General features: G+C 39.0%; 1 protein-coding gene across 7 annotated transcripts in view; it reads left to right on the top strand.

Moving 5' to 3' along the window:
- The window catches only part of LOC134871758 (TOX high mobility group box family member 2-like), a 70,513-nt gene extending 48,815 nt beyond the window's left edge, over window positions 1-21,698 (top strand). For all 7 annotated transcript variants that reach the window (XM_063894649.1, XM_063894634.1, XM_063894665.1 and 4 more), the window contains 5 exons: window positions 13,608-13,838; window positions 16,244-16,324; window positions 17,952-18,350; window positions 18,878-19,017; window positions 19,883-21,698. In XM_063894649.1, coding sequence (XP_063750719.1) covers window positions 13,608-13,838; window positions 16,244-16,324; window positions 17,952-18,350; window positions 18,878-19,017; window positions 19,883-19,922 — 891 coding nt within the window. In that variant the 3' untranslated portion in view covers window positions 19,923-21,698. The remainder of the gene's footprint in view (window positions 1-13,607; window positions 13,839-16,243; window positions 16,325-17,951; window positions 18,351-18,877; window positions 19,018-19,882) is intronic.
- The last annotated feature ends 1,837 nt before the right edge of the window (window positions 21,699-23,535 follow it).

The following is a 23,535-nucleotide window of genomic DNA, read 5'->3' as shown; positions in this document are numbered from 1 at the left end:
GTCTTATGTGATTTTCAGAATCAAACTGCGTAAGTTGCAAGCTCCATTTTTTTTTTCCGTGGGTGGTAGCTAAGGCCTCCATTAAAGCCAGTCTTCCGGATTAGGTCACAATCCATTGGGTACTGCTGCTGAATATGCTTGTTACTGGAGAAAGATGTTGTTGACTGGAACATTTCTAGTCGATCTGCTTTTTGTGCTGATAGCTGGTTTGAAGAAACCTCTACAATCATTTGGATGAGTTGATTTTAAAAGAAAGCAACATATAAACTGGATTCTGTTATGCACTATGTATGTATAAAGTAATGTGATGTTAGTGCACCAGTATTTGTAACAAAGCAGCCCTTTTTGGCTAATAGTCGTAGAAGGAAACAGAGAGGGAGTGCCTGCTTCTCAAACAGCTTTTGTTTCACCTTTGCAATTATTTATTTTCAAATAGCCCTTCAGGGTAATGTTCCATTTTCTTATTTCACACCCCCTTTTCTCATAAATGAACCGTCATTGCAATAAATCACAGCACAAACAGAGACTTGCACACACTGTGAAAGGTCCAGAGATTTATGTAACACATTCATGTTTCCCACTTCCACATTTTAGTACTACTCTAGCAGAGCCTGGCTAATAATAGCCGCTATTAATATTTCTTGTTGCCTAGCAACCCCAGCAAGTAATAGCTTACTCTGGAAAAATAGATGACCGATAAGGAAGAAGGAGGGGGTTGGTGGGGCTTGGAGTGGGGGGATTCAATTCATTTATTATCTCCTGGGACAAGAGGAGCTTATTTCTGAGGCTGCGGAATAGGAAAGTAGGCTGTATATTGAGAAATATTTTAAAGCAATTGGAGATGACGTTATTTTCATTTTGGTTCCATTAGGGATGTTTCATTTGACGTTTCCCCAACAAGTCAATTAACCATAATTTCATACTGATAAAAGTATAATGAGGAAGATTGAATTTATGCTTGCTGACTGCTTGAACAATAAAAAGAAAGGATGGAAATAGGATCTCAATGTAACCAGGGTCAGAAATGAGCAGACAAGCCTTTGCCTTTGTATTAACAAAAGCCTTTCAGTAAACCCACAAAATTAGAGGAGATGGAAAACCAAAACGCTAATCATTCGACAGTCTTCTTTCACCATTGCTGAAGAAGCAAATAAAAAGTCAACAGCGTTACCTTAAGGATACACTCCTCTTCAATAAAAGCTCTCCTTCAGAGCACATATAAACCTCCTACAAGCACAAGCTCAGCTGGAGCAACAGATACGCTTCATCTCAAGGGATGTTGTTGCTGGTTTTTGTACAACATTTAGCCCGAGGCTAAAGCTCTGTAAACTTCTCCCTGCTTTGGGATTTTCTTTTTCAGCGCACATTGATTCTACAGCAAACACAGTTAAATCATTACAGCAGGGAGAGTAGTAGATTGACCATCATCTTCATGCTGCATATTGTACACGCATGATTTTGCATCAGTTTGTCTTGATAGCTTAAGAGTCTGTAATTTCTGCTCATTCAGAGCTCGCTTTGTAATAATCTGATTATTTCTGCCATGCAGAACAGCATATGCCTCGGCAAGAGCCCTGTTTTTTTCCAGATACATTTATTCTGTCTGACAACCTCCTCTTTTCCATCTAATTATGAGTCCACAGGCAGCAGAAATATTATCTGCTGTATCAAAAAGATGTGTAGCGGAAGATAAAACAGGTGTCAAATACATAGAGTGAGTCTTAAGCAAATTTCAGAGCTTGAACATCTGATGTAAATGGAGGTTTGTTTTTTTATTTTCATTTTTCAATTGGCAGCACAGGCACTTTGTTCAGGTGTAGGGTTTGATCCTTTCTGCTGCACTTGTGTGTTGTTCATAATAGTCTTAACTGACAGTTTTGAACCTTTTCTCAGACTTGAAATTGCACCATTTACAAGACTCCAACAAGCAAAAGGATCAACATCGGCATTATAAAAGACAGAGCTGTCAATCACAAATGTTTACATTCTCTGAACCCCTTCCCACAATGCTGACCTATACTCTGTCAGCTCAAGGAAGAAAGGGCCACGTCTTGAATGACTGGACCGCGAAATGTAACATGCCTTCGTGTGAATGCTCATCGCGGAGGAGAAAATCCCTATCTCACCCTTAGCTGTCAGCATTTCTGCCACCCTGACACTCTTGGAAGAGGTGGCACCCAGGGGTCTCATGTTCAACAAGCCCCCTGATGGTTCAGGTCTGGGAGGTTTTAGCTTGGGGGAAATCCAAGCAAGATCTAGCGCTTTGAAAAAATAAAGGAGGAGGGACTCTTACCATCAGATGGTAATGAGGGGTCGTGGAGGAGTTTGCAGAACGGCCCCAACAAGGAGCTTTAAGGGGCGCCAGCACGTTTAAATATTGAAACGGAGCAGTAGACCCTGTCTCATTACCGGTATAATGAGGCTGTTTCGGAAGGAGGAAAGCCCCTGCTGTCAAAAAAGCAGCTGCCAGTTTTACAAGTTTATGTCACACACTCAGTCAGATTACTTCTGATGGGGAGTTTGTTCAGTTTTGTTACACATGTAGTGCTAGATTAATATGTTTGGCAAGATGTGCGACAAGCTATCAGCAGTCCATTTTTAACATTACACTTTACATTCGTTTGAGATGGTGAAAAGATATTCCTGATATTATTGATATTTTTATATTTTAGTCTACATTAACAGTTTTTGTTTTTGTTTTTTGTCACAATTGGTGGCATCCAGAGTAGGATGGAAGACACTTATCGCTTTATGTTGCACTTTATTGTAAATTTTTGTAGCAATTGTTGTGTTCCTTTTGAACCACATGATAGAAATATGTATAATAATCACTCTGTTTTGAACGCTGATTCAGATTCAACCATCCCTTGAAGAAAATACGTGGGTGTTTGGTTGCTACATTTTTTTCTTTCCTTGGTAAGTGCTAACTTCTAACTACTGTTGGGGATGAGCTTGTACGATACATTCGGTTAGTCAGAGCAGTTTCCCTGAAAAATACTGCCGCTGAAAACAAAAGATTTAAAATGTTCAAACAATACATTTTCAAGATGTAAAAAAAATGTGATTGAAATGCTGCAGATTTACTAGTTGTGTAGAGAATATTTATTAAGTGGAGCTCCATCTTTCGAAAACAAAACTGACCTCAAAAAAGCCTATAAATAAGTCACGATGCAGAAATACTGAGTATGTTATTCTGTGCAATAGTCCACATTACAGTGTGCCTGCACTGTGTATGTGTTTGCCTTCATTTCCAGGATCGGTCTTCAGTCACTGATTGCTACAAGGTTATTTGAGCTTGACTTCATTTAATCTGTGAAAGGAAATTTATTTTGCATCACTTGGCATTTAGGACATAGACAGCGGGGGGAAAGGCCATAACTATTTTAATGCAGCAACATAAAACCGATATTGACAGTTGTGTTTATTGACAGCGCAGGGATAGTAAGATAGAGGCCAAATCAAGCTATTAAAAAGATCATAGTAAGCTTATCAACATTGTACACAAACCCGTGAAACAGGTCATATTCAGACAAAAATATTGACATGAAAATGCAGTGAAAGGAAACTGTTGGAAAAAAAAAGTGATCACAGTTAAATCCAGCAACCTACTATCCTATTATCTAATCAGCAGAACTACCTTAAAATAAACTTTATCTAGAAGAAAGAAATGTCACTGAAAATTGCAGTTTGACTTGACTTCACATGCTCAGTGCAGCTGGATTACTTGTTTTTTAAATTGAAACAGCAATCTTTTTTTTCCACTGTAGGTTTTAGACATATCTCATATGACCCGCTTGCTCTGCTGCCTTTCACTGGGATAGATATGACATCTTGGTGACGTTCCCAGATAAATCACTTTTTGTAACAGTAGAAATGTTTTCTGTTGTGGCTTTTCATTTCACAAAAAGACAGATGCCCTTCAGTGCTACACTCCACAACAGGGGTGAACAATGTGTCTTGTAGTCGTCAAGAGAAATGACGGCAAGATAATTGGTAGGGCACTCCCGTTTCATTTAAACCGAAACAAATAGGCTTCCGAAGAGAATAGTGCTTTAAGAAAGTAAAGCTTTGTTTTGTGCAGCTTATTATGCAGGCTCCGGAGTGAAGTAATGAAGAGGACATTAACAGATTGAGCATTAAAAACAAATGCACATTCATTGCAGTTCATGAATATTCATGGCGCTAATTCAAATAACCTTAGGCGACTGTTACGACTAATGAATATTTAAAACAGCTCGGTCACAGAGATTTGAACATTGCATTACAGCTGACTTTCTGAGATCATCTTGTACAAGGGTATACAATTAGGAAAGGCAAAAACAGATTTTAGTGGTGATCAAAATACATCTGGAAAACAATATCTCATGTTGTCACATTAGTTGCGGGACATTGATGCTCTAAAGGAAACCGTAACGACATGCGAAAGGACCACGAGGGGGAAGGGTTGGCCATAATCACAACTATTATTTTATTAATCAATTAGTTAGTTAACTGAATATTAATCAACAATTATTGAAAACGTAAATCATTTATAAAGCTCAAATACAAAATAATAGCTTTTAAGTTGAGCTTCAGGAATGTAAGAATATGTTGCTTTATCTCGTTTTTTTTATGATTTTGAATTAATAACCTTTAAGATTTTTACAGAGGGGTGACTTTCAGAAATGCATTTGTCCCTTTTTTTCTTTTTTGTACACCAAAATTTGAAAAACGTGATCAAAAGAAAATTATCTTAAGTCGCAGGCCTAATCAAACTTTACGTCAGGACGGTTTGAACAGTAGGAAAGCAAAGGCGACTAAAGCACCGCACAGACTGCTTCTCACCCTCGGAGTGACCAAGGGGGCGACTAGACATGTGTACATTTACCCCGCTGGTTTTAAAACAGCCCGACACCCATAAACGCTGCAAGAAGGAGAATCCCATACTGCCCATTTAAAAGGGGGCCTCGGCTGCTTCCTTTGAGGGATCAGCGTGGTGACTCGTCCTCCTCGCCACCACCGCAACGCTAATTAGGCCCACCACAAAGCCAGCCTGTGGGGATAATGTCCCATTATTAGAGTCATTTGTTTCAATTAACCGCTCTGTGATTCTACAATAGCACGGCGCGGCCCAGTGCAAAGAAGCCATTATTCTCGCCCAAGGAACTACTGAGGTTTAGGACAAGTGTTTGTAAGACGGTTACGGATACCTGCTCCTGTTGGCGGTGGTGCTGCCTAACTCCAAATACTGCCCAGTCACACAATTGTTTCAGCACTGAGGGGGAGCAAAAAAGTGCCAGTTCACATGTTTTTAACAGCTCTAAGGGAATGGTTAAGGGATTTTTGTTTAGTGCAATTTACTTTAGAACTGGATAACAAAGTTGACTTAAGCTATAGGCTGTTCCCTTTAACATACTGTGACCATTGTGGTGCGCTGAATTACTATGCTGCTACTGTATACTTACTCAGCCTGCATTTTCTGAATTTGTTCTCTCTCTTCATGCATTTCTCTTATAACTCTAAAATGCTTTTGAAAGATGTGAGGAGTTTTACTCTTTTATCTTCCTCATTTCAGTGGATAAAGACAACAGATTGCCTTGACAACATTTCCCCCCGCCCCCCTCCTCCATCCAAGACTTGGGAAACGACAATTAATCTAGAGCCTTTATGTCCGCCAACAAGCGACCCTTGATAATAGCAGTTTGTACTGTCTGTGCACTAGCATACTGCTTTCTGTTGGTCACAGCTGGAGGCTGAGTGAGCCGACTGGTTGCAGGTTGCATAAGGCGCAACTATGAGAGAGATTATGACTATGATTTGTTGCCTGATGTAAGAGGAATAACATCAGGAAAAAGCTTTTGTATAAATGGCTTTGATGTCAGTTCTTCAAGCAGCAAAAAAACATTGTGTCGACAAAAATTAACTTATTTTTCTAAAACATCACTCTTCCCCGACCATTTGCATATTGTTGTTAGCAGCTGCAGGCTTCTTTGTAAACTACCTTAATGTTTTTGGACACTGAACAGCAGTGGTACAAAGAGGAGTATCATCTCTAAATGCTCCTGTATACAATATTTTAGAACACTTTTTAGGTCCTTTCAATACTAGATAATGGAAACTTCGATTGTTACCAAGAGGTTGCTGCCCTGTGATGCCTCTGTTGCCAGGCTCTCTCATTGGCTTTCTCCCCCCGCTGCGCAGATGTTTACAAAGAGACATCACCAGCTCACATTAAAGGGTTCAAGTTGTCCCCTCGGGCTGTTGCTATGGAAATAACCCTGCTATGGTCGCTCATTCATGTTTGATTAATTGTTTTTCCCTTTCTGTGCTGTTGCCTCTACAAAGACCTCATCATGGGAACATTTCATCTTGAAAACAAACAATAGAAAAAGATGAATATGTCCAAATCAATTTTATTTAGACCGAGCTATTCTCACCTCCTGCTCTGTGGACATTTTGTTAAAAATATGTGGTGATAACAGGCTTAGAAATTACATAAGTGTTTTATTAATGTTAATAAAGCATTGCCTGTGAAGTCTTGCAATCATAAATCCTTTTTTATTTTGTTTCCCAGACCTACCTGGATTGAAGATAAGCATTTCGCCTTTCCCCCCTCCTAAATTGCACAGTGTAGTGCTGAGCTACAGCAACCCACTGGGGCCAATTAGGATGCCAGCAGAGCCAGGAAGTGCATAGCAGATGCTTTTGCCACTATTTATTAAAATCCAATCTGCGGGGGCCCCTCCAACAGCTCGTTAAACTACCGTTAATCTAATTAGCTCTCACTTGCCACTGTTTTCACCACATTACCAAATACAAGGGCCTCGACTTTGCAATTTAGGCTGATTAAGTAGGTCCAGTGCTGTTAGGCAGAGCTCAAAGGGAGGAGCTCCTCAGAGCTGTCAGTCATTTTCCAGAGTCAAGAAAATCATGCTGCTTAGTTCAGCAATGGCTTTGGGCTCTAGCTTAAATCAAGATATCTGCCATAGGAATATTGGTAGAAATGAAATCCACATTGCCTGCTCAGTAGTGCAAGCCCACATGTTTGAAAACACTAATGAAATACTCCACATCATAAAACCCTTGTATATTTGTACTGGCATGGTAACAGAACTGGATACAAATTCCATAATGGGCTCTTTATGGATCAGGTCTATACGATTCCCACTGATGTCCTTTCATGTCGTTTAGATCACAATCATGAATCTGTACTTCCGGTTCATTATTGTTTGGTCCGGGCTGTATTTTATTTGATGAGTGCTGCACTCTAGACAAGGGCCTGGTTTCACTCAGAGATCTGTGCGGCAGCTTTGACATGCCGTCCTGCTCATTGCTTACAGATGGGCAGTCTGACATGGAGCTGTAATCGCTTCCAGATGAGTCGGGCATGGCATATATATTCAAAGATGTATTTTAATCCATCAAGCCTTCATGGTGAACTAGATGATGGGAATACACAAAGGTAAAGGGATTGTAAAACAATTGACAGGTAGTATAAAATGTGAAACTTAAATTTTAGTTTATCTCAACTTTCACACATTCAATTTAAAATAGCATCTTGGATTTGGATCTCCATCTACGACATGTACAGGCAGTCGTAGTTTAAAGAAAGTCGAATCATTCAGATCTCAAACAGCTTTGTTTACATTCTCATCTTGCCTGCCAACATTTTGTAAGGCCACAATCTTGACAGCATTACACACAGGGGCACTTTGAAATGTGATGTGAAACCTATATCTAAATAACAACGAAATGCATCACATAAAATCCAAAATGTAAGCCCACATGATCCCATACCCTAATTATGGAAACTTAACAAAGACTTGCTTACTCTGTTTCAAAACCCACTGCAGCATTTATTCTGTGCTGCTCCCAGATCATCAGATTATAGTCAGGTTGGGAGTTGTGTTAATGCATTTCAAATATATGATGTTGGAAAAACTTTGAATAGTAGTCATCATTGATCATACATTTTGGTTCTGCCTGCATACACATTTGCAGCTAACAACTGTGGGGGATGAGTTGGTTGACAAACATGCTTTTACATTTTTAAACCTGCTGACTTTGTAGCCACTCATAAAAGGCGTGTGCCACAGTGACTCTGTGCTCGGATGTTTTTGTTGCACTACACAACCTTCAGGAACCCACTTTTTCTTCAAAACTCAGGGTTGGAACGGGTAGTAAAAATGGCAGAAAAATTATATATGGCATCTTGAAATTACATTATTTTCACTGCTGCTTCTCTAACCATTGCCATTTATCTATTTATAAACCCACAAAGGCTTAGAGTCTGTAACAGCTGCACTAAGCCGTGCTTCTCTCCAGTATACGGGCGCGGAGAGGTCCGTGTTCGTGCTGTCGAAAAGATTTATTCCACTGCATTACATACACATTTTCTAGGAATATAAAAAACTAATCACTCAGAGGGAATGTTGGACTTTAATATTTTTTATCAGGTACATCAAAACAGTGCTCAAAACCAAATGTTGGTGATTTTAAAGAAGTAACAGATAATGTGGTCTGTAAAAGCCTCCTATGCTGTGTCGGAGTCCAGTCTCTAATTCACTCATTGTTCACTACCTGTATTTTTAAACACTCGTCTGTTACCTCGGCAGTGAGATGTAAATTGAAATGTTATTAATCACGGTCTCAGTTCATCACTGACAGGTGTAGTGTCTGATGATGGTAATTTTCACATCATTGCATTGTGGAATTCTTTGCAGAAAGTACTGTACAAAACATGGAAACATTTTTTATTTTTGTGGGAATAGCATTATAAAGACCATTCATTTATATACAGCCTTGTATCAAAATTAATGCTTTCTGACAAAGCCATACACTTTAATTAAAGCAGAATGATGATAGTAAAAATATACTTCATCTAGAAGGCTTCTTTCATGCCTCTTTAAAAGCAGACTTTAAAAAGTTCAACATTTAAGCAGTTCAATACTCAGAAAAAACGTGTTAAATGTGGTCTCATTATTCGAAAAAGTCCCCTAGTTAAAATTACTTTTACTAGTTTTTTTCCAAGTCACTCCTTGATCAAAGATTACTTCAATACCAATATTTGATTGATGTTCTTGAACTGCGTTTTTAAAGAGCGTCTTCTGTATCACAGTCGGTGCTGAGTAGTACTTGCTCTTGTACTTGCTCATTCCACAGGCCAGTGCACATTCAGACATTATTCTGCCAAAACAAGCATGTAAAAATGGGTTTGTCTTGTACTCTCTGTTGATGCCTGCACACTTTCTCTATACCACAGAGTATACAACACACTGAAAGCATCTGTGTGTTTGGATATTCCCATTTTACAGTTGTTTGGCTTGATACCCACAGAAGTGTTATAGACTTTGGAAGTGTATGGCATTCAGATTTGATTCAGTGTCACGCTCTGCATCATGTGTTGGTGAAAAGACCATCACTGTAAAGAGAGAGTCTGTGCATCACCTCTGAGTAGTTCCTGTTTGTTTTTATGGCCTTTTGAAATCAATACACCATGCACCATTTCCACTTTCCGCTGCTCAGTGTACATGATGATGATGACGATGATGATAACGCATATATCCAAGAGGCTGTGATTGGACGAACAATTTTATACTCTCCCATACTATTACCTGATTTTATTGCCTAATTTTCATGTCTCTTAAACTCCTGTTGGTCTCTGCGTTTGTGCCCGTCCTTCTTTTTGTTATCAACCCTCTTTTCTCTACATCACTTCACCTTCCTTCCTCCTTTTATCTGCTCTCTCTACATCAACTCTGTCTTTCTTTTCATTTGAATCCCACACCCTCCACTCCTCCCTCTCTCTGTTTCTCCCTCTCCTGTTTTGATAGTGACGCAGTTATCAGGCTGTCAATTCTAATCTTGTCTTGCCAGTGCTGTGCTGTGCTGTCCATTCAGAATTACAGCTACCCCCTCCTCCCTATCTGTCTCCCCACATCCACCACCACCCCTCAGACAACAGAAATGCTGATGGGATGGGCAAGCTAAGGCTGACACTATAGTTTAGTCTTTAGCTAGAAACCTGTGTACAAAATATTTTTAGATTGTGTTGCTCTGTACAGGACAGGGGGCTCTTACATAGCAACACCCATGTGCAGTTTTTCGGCCGTCCCTACGTTGCGGTCATAATATAGCTGAAATGAATTGTTTTTTCAGTGTCAATCAGCTCTGACAAAGGGCAGTGTTTCCTCTGTTGGAGAAGAGTAGCAAAAAATAAAGAGAAAATTATATATTTTGAAATAACAAGACCAAATACTGTGCATAATACTGTATCGAAAAATGCCATACGCCAAATATTATGCTTAGATTCCCAATTAGCTGGTTAGCTGCTTGTTCAAGTTAAAATCTTGCTGATTTTAAATGTTAAATTGTATTTAGGCAAAATGTTTGTATGGCTATGTATGTTTGGTAATGTGGATTTCTTTACTATTTTGCACATGGAATATTTGTAGTTTTTTTTATCTGAGAAGACTTAATTTTCCGATGAGAAGTATAAGCTTGATAATGCATCCTTATCGGCACTATTTGACCCAAAATATGCCACAGTTAAAGTAGAGCAAGATAAATGAAGAAGAAGAAAATGACCTGAAGCCGAACTCGGCACATGTTCACTGCAGTTTATATTACTGAAATGAAATGGTGAATATTAATTAGAAAATATGCCTACTCCTCAGAGTCGAAGCTGAAGGGATATTTCCTGATTTCTGACACAAATTTGTGATTTGCAGGAGAGATTCCTTCTGATTAAGTAGGACCCCTTAATGGAGAGATTGGGGCAGGAGAAAACACTTATAACCATAAAGCTTAAACATTTAAACCAGTCTGGGGTTTGCAGGATAGTCATATGTTTTTCAATACTATTGATCTCTGCCCAAAGGTATACAAAAGACACCATGTCAAATCTGGTATTCTCAAGCAAAACTAGACTGATGCAGAAGATGTCCAATAGACTCAAATAAGAGTGTTAAATGTCAAGATCCAGTGTCAGCACATCAGAAACAAAGGGTTACTTTACAGACTGATTTTGCTTCAGCAGTCACACATGGAGAAATCCATCGTGGAAGAGGACAAGATACCAATCTCTCCTGTGACAGTGTCAGAAAATAGACCAGAATGCACTGCAGCCACAAGATGTTGCGTTATGAATAAGGGATGTGACTCCTTTTTTTTTCTCAACTGACAACAACAGCTGTCATAATCATTACTGTTCTCTGTACCATCCTACAAAAAACAATGAGAATAATCTTGATGCTGTATAGTGGATCTGTGGTGGGTATTTGTTTATCAATCAGCAGTAATTTGTAAAGCCAACAAGTAAACCCACTGTGGTAAATAATATGAATAATAGATTATTTTTAATTGGCCTTTTTTGCATTGAGGTTGCCACCCACTCTTGGATTCCTTTGTTCTTCTTCCGGGAAATATAGGAAACAAATGACAGCCCTAATGGTTGATAAGGTAGGTTAAGTAAAAATGTATTCAAATTATAAATCCTAATTTGTTTATGTTCTAACACGATGTCTAAGGATGGATTTAAGATGTGCTGTATCTGCATTCTTCTCAGCCTTTTAAATGTTTCCTATAAATCCACAATATAAATCTCGTACAATAAGGGAGGGAAATCAATAAAGAAATGAAATAATATGCACGTTGTTCATGTGGCTGCGAGCTGTTTTATGCCATGGCTCTTTCCTCTGTATGAATACATGTGAATTTCCTGCAGATTATTTGGCCTTCTTTTTTTCTGTTTTGTCATTCCATTAGCTCTACCTTCGGTTTATTCTATTTTCACTTCAAAGGCTTGAGTGGAACAGATGTCGTTTCAAATGCCTGTCTTTTGCCTCATTGCCTAAAAGTGAGGGATGATTATTTTTTAATGAAACCAGGCGTACTAACAAAAAAATGAATATTACCTGTAAGCTGTGAAATAGACAAGCAATACTTTCGCATCACACTGAATGAGAACATCTATTCTCTCCCGCGCAGCACAAAAGCCATTTTGAAGTTTTTCTTTAGTTGCCAAATGTGCTCCTGGACCTTGAATTTTGATTAGTTAATTTCATGCTGTGTAGAATACATTGTGTTGTTTGGCTGCAATTGCTTTGCTGAAACAATGCAATTTTCAAAGGCAGTCATTTCCTGCTTTCCAATTGACAGTTAAAGGGAAAAGCATGGCTGTTGCTTAATCCCATGATAAGTATGCATTAGATGGATGTGAACGTCTTTAAATATCCTCAAGTTTCTGTTTGATAGTCGCACAGGGACAAATTTTTTTCATGGTTTGTTCTCCCCCCTGCTGAGTCTTAACACCGAAACGCAGAATCAGTAGAATATGAAAGAGAACGTTCAAAGCTGTTTAAAATGTCTAAAATGCAACCTGATGAAATAGGAACCTGGGCTTGGGGAAGGGCTTCTTCTGCCAAAAATAGGCGTTCACTCTCAATTCAGTCAAAGCGACATTTGAGTTACTCTCCATAACTCCTCAACCATAAACATTCTTCATTTGACATAATACCAATGTATATCATTATATATTCAGTATGTCATTATATCTTCTATTATATGGATGGAAATTGGATTGTTATTTCCTGCCTTAATAGCAACCAAGAAATCAGGTTAACGGATGTTCCACGGATACTAATGACAACATCAAGCCGTCACTTCTTCCTCACCATCCTCCCTCAGCTTCACCCATTCTCTCTCTTTCTCCTTATCTTCCTCTCTGTAGCTACCCACTCCCTTCCTCTCTCTCCTTCTCTCCTTCTCTCCTGCTTGATGTGTTCTCTTCTCAGCAAAGGAGGCAATTTCCATATAGAATCACAACCCGGATCAGGTGACCTGGATTTGACTCCCCGTCAAAGCCCTGCACGGAAAAGGAAATTGTATTCATGTGTATTGGATTGAGTACATCACACAGATGTGAGCAGCTGCCTCCTGAAAGTGTAGTGAGATCGCAATGTATTATTGTTGACAAACCAACAGGGTACATTCTATAAAAATATTTAATCCTTTTTTTTATGGTTTTCTTCAGAAAATTGACTTTAACGCTTTGTTATCTACATGAAAGAGAAAAAACAATGATTGAAGTAAATCTGAAAATATCCGTGAATCCAGTGTCTGATAAAGTGATACCAATGTGAGATTTTAATTAGCCCTGGAATCTTATTCGCTACCACAATGTTTGGACCATTTCTCTTGAACTACACCCACTTTTCCCCCTCCAACACCCCAGAGGCTAACCTGTCTCACTGACGTGCTGTTAGTCTTCATTCAGCCATGTCCGTAAATTGATCTGTTTTCTCTTCCCCGAACAAGCTGCTTTTTCACAGAACTCTGCTGCTTTCACCCTCTCTTCAGCGTTAATTGAATGTTCTATTCTGCTATTTCAATGATGCTGAGCGACATGTGCACAGTGCTGAAGGTTTTTTAAACATATATTTAACCTTGCAAAATCGTATCCAATTAATGAATCATGCCTTGAAATATCCTGCATACTGAAAGCCTCATCAAGCCTCTTTCTGTAGCAGCTGCACCGAAAGAGTACATTTCTGTTTTATGACCAGCAATGTCTTTGTTACTTTGTCACTCGTCTTACCCTTCCTCTCTTTCCCTCTTTTTAACCCTAGATAAACAGTGAGAAGCGGGCCTCAGCAGAAATGATGAAGCCCAAACCCAAACCTCAAAAGAAGAAGAAGAAGAAGGACCCCAATGAGCCACAGAAACCTGTGTCGGCCTATGCGCTCTTCTTCAGAGACACCCAGGCGGCCATCAAGGGCTCAAACCCCAACGCCACTTTCGGGGATGTCTCCAAGATTGTGGCTTCCATGTGGGACAGCCTGGGAGAGGAACAGAAGCAGGTACCAAATGCAATCAACATACTGTTATTGACTAGCCAAAAAAATACTTTTTAAAGTCGAAGATTCTACTTTCACCTCCACGTGACATTTCTTTTTACAAATGCACACGTTCTGGTCCTACCAGTAGATGGCATGCGTGCTGCAGCAGGCAACAGCCATCCCTGGCTTATGTGCTGTGTAATTAGCAGAACATTGCTGTGAGATACAGCTCACCTTAATGAGCTAGTTCTTCTCTTTCTAAAGATAATCTATCCGTTTATCCCCACTCCCCCCTGACTCACATAAAAAATTATTTTCTTTCTAAATTTAATTCAAGCATAGAGAGGGGGGTAAGGTTGAATATTCTGTGGAACGGCAGCTGTAAAACAATTTGAGACTGCAAGACATAGTCAGTATGGGAGAATATTGTACACACTTAGGGGGATATGCTATTGCACACGAAAGCAAACAATCACAAATGAACACAAGAAGGGAAACACAAACTCTCATCAGTGTTTCTGTTTCCAAATGTAACAATTCAAAGAGATTCTTCTGAGTTTTTCTCAGCAGCTTGGTTTCCGTTAAAAACTAAAACGGATTTTCCAAAAATATTGTGCAAAGAGTGAAAGTCATTTGTGCCATAAAGTCCCACAAAGCTCCAGGCCCAGGTACGGTCCACACTTTCTTTTTCCCTTCTGCCTCAATAGCTGATGCCTCCAGACCATGCATCTTCATTGGCCCTCTGACAAGCAGGGATGTGTGAAGTTCTCATTTCCACTCTCTTTATTTATATCTCTCGCCTGCTATTTAGATCCTGCCTAGAATACAGAATTAGTGATCCCCCTCACCATTGTCTTGTCCTTGGATTTAGCTGAAGGGCATCTTGGCTATCCAGGAAGAGTAGTCAATTGTTTTTGTAGCTATTTAATGTCAACTCCAGCTCAGCAGTTAATATGACGGAAATGCTAATGATGACAAGTTATAGGAGGTCATGGTGTTTTAAGATCCAAGAGAAACAACAATTGCTAGCTTCTCTTGCTATCAGAAAATATTTTGGGATGAGGAAGGTTTATTTTTCACAAAGGATACTGTGTAAAGACAGTTTTCCAGTATGTTTAAAGAACCATATATTCAAAATTCTATCTTATGGAGCATAACTTGACAACTAAACCCTGTTTACACGACAATGCTCGCAGGTGAAAACAACACAATATTTGTATCAGATGTGCCCTTCGTTTAGACCTCGATAGCATTGTTTGAGGCTTAAAAACGCAAAAAAGTGAAACCACCCTCCAGAGTGAAAATCTTAAAAACGCTCCACCATCGCGTTCCCGTCTTAAGAGTAAGAAAGCAAAAGTTTGCTCCGATCTGTTCACGTCGCGTAGGCGTTTACGTCACAGGCATACGCCCCCCCCCCCCTCGATAAGAATGACTTTATTAATCCCAGACTTGGAAATAATTACTCTTTTCTCTAAGATCATTTTTTTAATAATTTGAGTTGGACCAGTTTTGCACCCTTTCATCAAGGAAAAGGAATTGTAAAACTTCCTTTGCCAAAGTCAGGCTTAGCAGAAATAAACAAATGTGTCCAAGTGTAAGGTTTTGATATTTAAATATCAGCACTACGGCTCGGCATCAACCCCATTTAATTTGTTTTCTTTGTCACTTCCTGCCCTACATAAAAATACAATGCACACAAACTTTGGTTTACTGCTGACAAACCCAATTTTCTCTCTATTTTGCTTTGCATAATAGACATCATTTTGCCTATAGCCCTTATAGCTAATAGCCCCATTTTAAAACACTTGACACCCTACACAGACAATACCTGGAAAAAATACCTGCATGCAAAAATGCACATCCATATAAGCCCACATTCTTATGCAAACACACTCAAACACAGCATCAGCAGTTAGTGGTATGACAAAAGAGGTTCCTATATCACACTTACAATATGGAAGGCACTTTCGAACAAAACTCATATACAGGCAGGAATAGCATCCTAATGTGCCAAATGACAACAGCCATTCTGGAGTATCGCTAATGTCAGTATGCTGATAGGAGCGTTATTGTCGTGCTAAAGAGAGAAAGGGAAGAGGGAGGGAAAGAGAGGGAGAAAGTTCCAGTTCATTTCTCTAGGTGGATTGGAATGGAAATGATGTGTTGCTACGATAGATGGAGACACATTGAGATGAGGGAGTTTTAGTGCTGTGATGAGGAAATAGAGGTGTTCTGTGCCATTGGTTCTGATGGAAAGGGAAACATTAAGGGTGTGTGTGTGTGTGTGATGTGTTTAAGAAAGTGTTAGATAAAAAGTATGTGTGTGTGCATTGAGAGACATGTGTGTCTGCACATTTATGAGCATGTCAACCTCTCCTCTCACCCGAAGCCCCTCGTTTTGATTTTTTCTCTCTCTCTCTTCACAGGCGTACAAGAGGAAAACCGAGGCGGCTAAGAAAGAGTACCTGAAAGCCTTGGCCGCGTACCGAGCCAGTCTGGTTTCCAAGGTAACGCTTATGACACACAGACCCTGGCTAAGACTGATGATGGATTGGATGGAAAATCCCTGCTAATGGGCTGGGCGGGGCTTCCTTGAGATGAGGTGGAGGTGGTGGGGAGGGTGGGGGAATCTGATGCAAAAGAGCAGGCCTATTTGGAACAATACCTGATTTCCATAGGGTGCAGATGTTGGGGGTTGGGGATTGTAGTCAGTATGGTGATATAGTTGGGGGAGGGGTCAGAAGAAGCATATGGCCAACACATCTATGGAAGATTGAGGGTAGAAAATATATTTCACCCTCATGGGCTTTTCATAATATCATATTTTTTATATGTATCATTAGGAAATACAAATGCTGAATGTCTCTTACACTAACAGACACCTGTGTCATATGTTAGATCATCGATTGTTCTCCATCTCATCTTATACAACAGGAAGTACATCAGAATGAACGCAAGCAATCATAGGCTTTTCTGTTGTTTCCTCTGCTGACACCGTCCTGCTAATTTAGATCTATGACATCCTTTTTTTCCAAGTGAATGATGGTGTCTTGTATGCACCAGCATAGTAGCACTGGGAATATAGAAAGGCAAGGAGGAGGGCTGCGGATTGCATTGTTTAGTGCCGTCTTGTATTAACAACACACAATGTAGTGAGGGGAAGATTCCTTTTGTCATTCCATTTGTTCTGCAGGCTAACAGCCTCATTTCTCTGCCTGTGATCGCGTGTGTGTGTGTGTGTGTGTGTGTGTGTGTGTGTGTGTGTGTGTGTGTGTGTGTGTGTGTGTGTCGTTTTCCCATCTATCTGTCAAGGTGTCTATTGATCATCACCCCAGCCCTAGCCCTATTCATACAAATGGGCTCCATTACGTTCTAATCAACACTGATGGCGATGGAGATGAGCAATCTGACAGCTTATCATAGGGGCCTGTAGAGGGTGGGACGGGCTGGTGTTGGGGTGTATATTGTAGGTGCTGCACATGCTCAAAGTGTTACTGTCAGAACCCAGTTAAAGGTCAAGTTTGGTTAATTTTGGTGAGGTCTGGGGTTTTCCTTTTAAAGCCCTCCATCCATTTTTTGGAGCCAGTGTGGAATTTCTTGCATTTCTGCACCTGGGTGTTATTCTCATATACGTATTTCTCAAATATAACAATTTGTCATTATAACGTTTGACTTTTGATCATTTTAAAGGAAAAATTTAACATTGTGAGAAATTACTTTCTTGCAGAGAGTTGCATAAGAAGATCTTAACAACTTCCATGTATGCTTGTTTCATTTGAAACTGTAGCTAAGAGACTTTTAGCTTAGCTTAGCAAAATACTTGAAAAGGGATAACAGCTAGCCGGACTCTGTGGATGTTTTCCTCTAACCGTCAGCAAGAAAGTGAATAAGCCAAAGGTAGTGGCAGAAAGTAATTCCTTGGTCATCCATGTAGCAAGTACACTTTCCTTTGGATACACAGGGCTACATTTGTTTTAACAGCAACATAAATTACACTTTAAAAAAATTGTAATGGATGCCGCTATTAAAAACAAAAGAGTAGTTATTTTGTGATCCAAGCTTGATGAATGATGTGATGTCCATTTTGTTATTGAAAGTGATCTAATTAACCTTTTTGTTTTTTATCATCCACAGACATACAATGATCCTGAACCAAAAAGTGCCCAGCAGACCAGCCAGTCCTCCCACATGCTGCCCCCGAAGCAGCCCCTGTACAGTGTGCCCCCCCAGCCCACTTCACCCTACCTGGGCCCACCGGGCTCCTTCCCCCTGTCAGACCTCCAGAGCTACGCAGGGCCGCCCCGCCACACCCTGGCCCAGACCCTAAGCCAATCCCAGATGCTGCCGCCCAGCATGAGTGCCTCTCCCCCATCTCCCTTCCAGATCAGCCCACCTCTGCACCCCCACGCCCAACTCTCCCTGCATCAGAGCTCCCTGCTCAACCAGCCAATCCGCATGCAGCAGTCGCAGCCAATCATCTCACACCAAATGGGGCTCCAGGCACCTCTGCATTCCCCTCCTCTCAGCCAACAGGTTGGTGTGGCCATCTTCAAAATGAGAGAAATTGAATAAAACATGTGTACCGGATCCCCTGAAATTACATGAACTCTTATTCATCAATTATTGCTATTTACCTCATCATTAACATATTTATCCTTTTTGTAGTTTTTTATTTTTCATACTCTAAAGTCCTATGAGTTGCATTTATTATTGCATTTTTTGTTTGTACCAGTATCTGAAAAAAACTAGAAAAAACTCAATTTAATATAATGGTACTGTATAACAATGTTTTACTCATTAAGTGAGAAACAACCAAAATACACTGTATCAACTAACCTTTTTCTCTGAGTCTATAATCTCGATTCCATCAGGGGGTTGTAACCAAACAATAAGAGTAAATGGACAGCCTGTGTCATACTCGCTAAACTCAAAATCAACTCATAAAGACCATTGACAACATTTGGCCTCATACCGTATTATGGTTCAGCAAACTCTAATGGCTGGCCATCTCAAAGATGGAACGATTTAACCTTTTTTTTTTCCTCTTCTCTGATCCACAGGGATTTTCCCATATTCAGGCTGATTACCAGAACAGTGTTGGGGGCTCACAGTCTCCAGGGGCCCCTAACCCGGTGCATGGCCAGAACCCTGACTGGGACAGCGAGTACTGCAACAGGGACTGTGGACCCAACCACTGCGGGTGAGCTCATCACAGTGTGTTATGGTACTTGTAAATGTTGTAAAAATGGACTTGATGGTTAAGAAGAAATTACATTAAGGTGTCTGACAGTAACTCATTTTCCAAATGAGTTACTATAAACCACTTCCCTTTCACACTCAGAGACTCAGACAGTATTAATCAAAAACTTTGATTTCTCTGCTAAAGCATAGCATCCTCTCGAAATTGAAATGAGTAATGCAGCATTAGAACAATGCTATTTCCGAGCTTGGAAAAAAGTGTGACATCCAATTAAGTTTCCCTGTGTTTTGCTCAGTACACGGTGCCTTATTGAATCAAGCTATTCAAGCAGGTACAAGATGAATACTGTTTTTTCTCACACCTGAAACTGGTGTTTCTACTCCGAGAGGCAGCAGAGCTGGAAGTCAGTATCTCCTGTATTTAGAGCTGATTCATCTGTGTGTCAAATGGGATCACGCCTGGGTCAAATCATCTTTGATGCTCTTTGAAGTCGATTGAGTCTTTGCTTAAACCTTTTCCCTCAGTGTCAGATCATAGTAGTTTGTAGTTTTGGAGCGTTCTGAATTATTTCCAGTGTGTCAGTTAAGATAACTGGAGAACAGACTCTGTATTTGACATTTTGAGTACGAAGTTAACTGCAAATTCTGACTTTTGTAGTTTTTTTTAATATTAATTGATGTCTCCTGTTTGTCGACAGCTTTTATGTTTTTGAGCTGCTTTCTTAGTCCTGTCTTTCATGAAATAGATTTTATCATCTCACTGGGACTTCCTGGTGAAATATAGGATAAACAGAAACACAGCTAGTCGATCATTGTTTTCACATGTATCCAGACATACATTAATCCAGTTTTTTCTTCTCCATCAGTGGTATGGGAGCTCGGGACAAGCCTCTCTACCTCACTTGAAGTTGAAAGACCTCCAAATGTCAGACTCCAGGGAGCTTTCCACCATAACAACGTCATTGATGTATCTGCTTCTACACCATTTCCTTTTTCTTTTTTTTTCTTTTCGTGACGGATTTCGAAAATCCCAAAGACTGCTACAGTAACATCACCTATTCGCCAAGCACTTAGATCGGCCAGAAGCCTGGGGCACTTCTCTTGCTTTTTTCTTTTTTTTGTTGCTTTTTTACTTATCAGTGAACTTTCAGTTTTTTTGCGAGGGCATTAAGCTTTAAGCTCATGCCAACATACTGGAAATGAAGACCAAAAAAAAGGCTTCTTATTCTGTTTTGAATTTTATTAAAGATGCTCTCTTTCTTTTTCACTCATTACTCTGTGTTTGCCATGGACTGCCCTCAATGGGGAGATGAAATGCTCTAAGCATACTCAAAGTTTAGGGGTCTTGGGTAGAAAAGCTAATGCAGGAATATAGAATATAGTCGCCTCAGCAGGGGTGGATGTACTTCAGGACAGACTGAAACACCCCTACTGAGTAAAAGCAAAGTGAAATTATAATGAAGATAGTCACTTACACTTGAGACATTTGTAAATCATCTTCGCCCCTATTAAAGGATTCCCTCTTTTCCTTTCTTTCTCACAGAGTGATTGTAAATATCACCAAAATTGATCCCTCTTATGTGTGTATTTAGCTGCAGTCCCTTGCTTTCTTTTTTTTCAAACATTCTTTTTGTTTTGTTTTGTGATTTTCTTGCAGGTGGATTCAGTGAGGGAATACACGCACTAAAAGTGGTGTTGAAAGTGTGTTCACCGGTCTTGTTTCTCTCCAAATCAGAGAGAAATGCAGCGACAGTAAAATTCTCCATTTCCTTCTTAACTGGTGAAGCTCTGATAGAGAGTGTCACTCTCTTCACATGGCCTCAGGACGATACAGAACTGTAGAGGTCAAAGGTCGATACCTCTCCTTTTAGCTCCTCCTACTCGGTCAATAAGGACCGCCCCCACCTGTAACCCTGCCCACCTACCCGTAGTCCTGACACCACTTGTACAGGTGAATACAAAAAAAAGTTGCTTAAATGTGAAATGTTACTAAAGAAAAAAAAAACATAACAGTGGGTTTTAAAGTTTTTGACTAGTTTTATTAGGTGTTTTAGAATTGTGTTGAACTCATCTTTATAATTTTTTGTGAAGAAAAAAAATTCTGAAGATATTTTGTTTTTTCACTGTAGCAGGATTTGCATTTTGGAGGAACAGTCATGGGAGTAGATATTTTAAGTTTGTGTATAAACCTGCCAAATGTACTTCTTTAATTTGTAAAAAGCCAGTGATGAGAGAACACATTTTGTTTTGTTGAATATCATATGTTTTACAATATGGTCATTCTATTTAATTTGGTTGCAGGTTTCACATCTATTTATGAATGATATGAAGTAACATTTTTGGCTTATTTTGATCAGGGTGCATTATTATTATTATTATTATTATTATTATCATCATTATTGTTATTATTATTATTATTATTATTATTATTATTATTATTATTATTGTTATAATTATTATCGTTATAATTATTATTATCATCATTATTGTTATAATTATCATTATTATTATTATTATTATTATTAATATTATCAAACAACATAATTATTAGAATAATAAATATTTTTTCAGAGATTGTTGTTGGTGCAGGACCAGTGTACCAGCATTAGATTCATTTTGTGTCACAAATACTTCTTTTGTTTTCTTTTGTCTGTAATAAAATGTTTAAAGTGGAGAAATGAATGTGAATGTCTCTAGTTTTTTTATCATTTGGTTTCTGACTCTGAACACATTCATAAGTTATATGAGAAGTAGCACCCAATAGCTGCACTAGCCTACAAACATGAGCACTCGTCTGACGTTAATAAGGAGAATTATCTTGGATGTTTTAGAAAAAGTTATTGTGACCGCTGTCACAATGTTCATGAAATGATGAGATGAAGTTTTCCAGTGTACCTTTATTAAACTCTAACCTTTCCACAGTTTATTCTTTCTTTTTCTTTTCATAAAACCAGACATGATCAATAAAGTATATCAAGCAACATTTGTAAGCCCGCTGGTTGTGTTTTCTGATAAAGGTGTGTTGATGAAACTCATAGTTGATGCCGCAGTACACGGCCTTTCAGAGAACTACCTGAGAAGAAAAATAGGACTGCATTTTACTTATGAATTTCACACTTGGATTAAAGGTAGAATAGAAATGGAATCTATCATCCCCCCCCCCCCCCCTTTTTCTCGGCCCCCTCCCTCTTCCCTCTCCCATCTCTCTCTCACTCAGCCTCTCTCTCTTTCCTTCTCTCACTCTCTCCTTGATGATGACGCAGTGCCCCCTAGAGTTTATTAGGAAAACTTACCACATGTTTTTTCATTTCCTAACCGTAAACGTATCAATCTGTTTTAGCTCAATGACTTACTCATACGATAAGACTGATGTGCTTTAATGACAAAATTAATCAAAGATACTTCAATCACCATAACTATACTTATCCAACAGCTGTAGAACTCATGCGCAGGTTTCACATGTGAATGTGTGTTAATGTGTAGTCGTCCACAGGAAGAAAAAGAAGGGAAATTGCAAAAAAGTACCCTTTAAATGAATTTAGGCAGCATGATATACTATAAATGCCAATGGATGGGGAGGAAAACAAAAGATATAGTGGCATATAGCTTTAAAGATCGATGTTTTAAATATGAACACTGTTACCGCTGATTGACTGACGCAATAAGGTATTGGACTGGGCCGATCTCCTGTTCTGCGTTTGATGCTCCTCTGTCGCCATCTTCTGGTGGAATGCAGAAATGGTGACGAATCACTAGACATTTCCTGAAATGTTCAACACACTATATATAGTATTATGCTGTTTTTAGTCATATATTCCATTACAATAACCATTCCTTTTTTTATATATATATTTTCAGTGTGGCTTTTTCTGCTTTTTATGACATACTAAACCATGATTTTCTTCGACCATACTATAACTATGAATTTTGTATGTATTTTATCGACATACTATACCATGTTGTTTTCTCTGATATCATCGACATACTATACTCAGATTTTTTTTGACACAACATATGTTTTCGTCATATGTCCTTTTTTCCAATATTTTGGGCATTCTAAAACTATGTAATTTTTTCAGATTTTTCAAATACTATACTGTGTGGTTTTTTTCTTATATTTTGGACACACTAAACTATGTGGTTGTTTTTCCAAGTACTATGCTATGACATTTTGAAATAATTGTATCATTATAAACTATGTTGTTATTTCCAAAATGTTCGTCCTACTATACTTTTTTCAACATATTATACCATGACTTTTTTCAGATTTCTTTCAACATACTATACAATACCTTTTTCAACAGATATTTTGATATACTTAACCATGTCGTTTTTTGCTTCTTTTTTTTGACATACTATGCTTTTCTTTTTTTCTGATATTTTTTGATTTGCTATTGTCACGATCTGTCGGTGTTTTTATTTTTTTATTTTTTATTGTCAAGATTTGTCTTTATTTTCCCGTTTTATTTTGAAAAATGTTCACCTCCCCTAGTTATGTCTGTGTTAACATCCGGTCTCT

The sequence above is a fragment of the Eleginops maclovinus genome, chromosome 1, assembly GCF_036324505.1.
Source record: "Eleginops maclovinus isolate JMC-PN-2008 ecotype Puerto Natales chromosome 1, JC_Emac_rtc_rv5, whole genome shotgun sequence".
Taxonomy (NCBI): domain Eukaryota; kingdom Metazoa; phylum Chordata; class Actinopteri; order Perciformes; family Eleginopidae; genus Eleginops; species Eleginops maclovinus.
The sequence above is the reverse complement of the archived record's forward strand: the minus strand, read 5'-3'. Positions and strand labels throughout refer to the sequence as shown.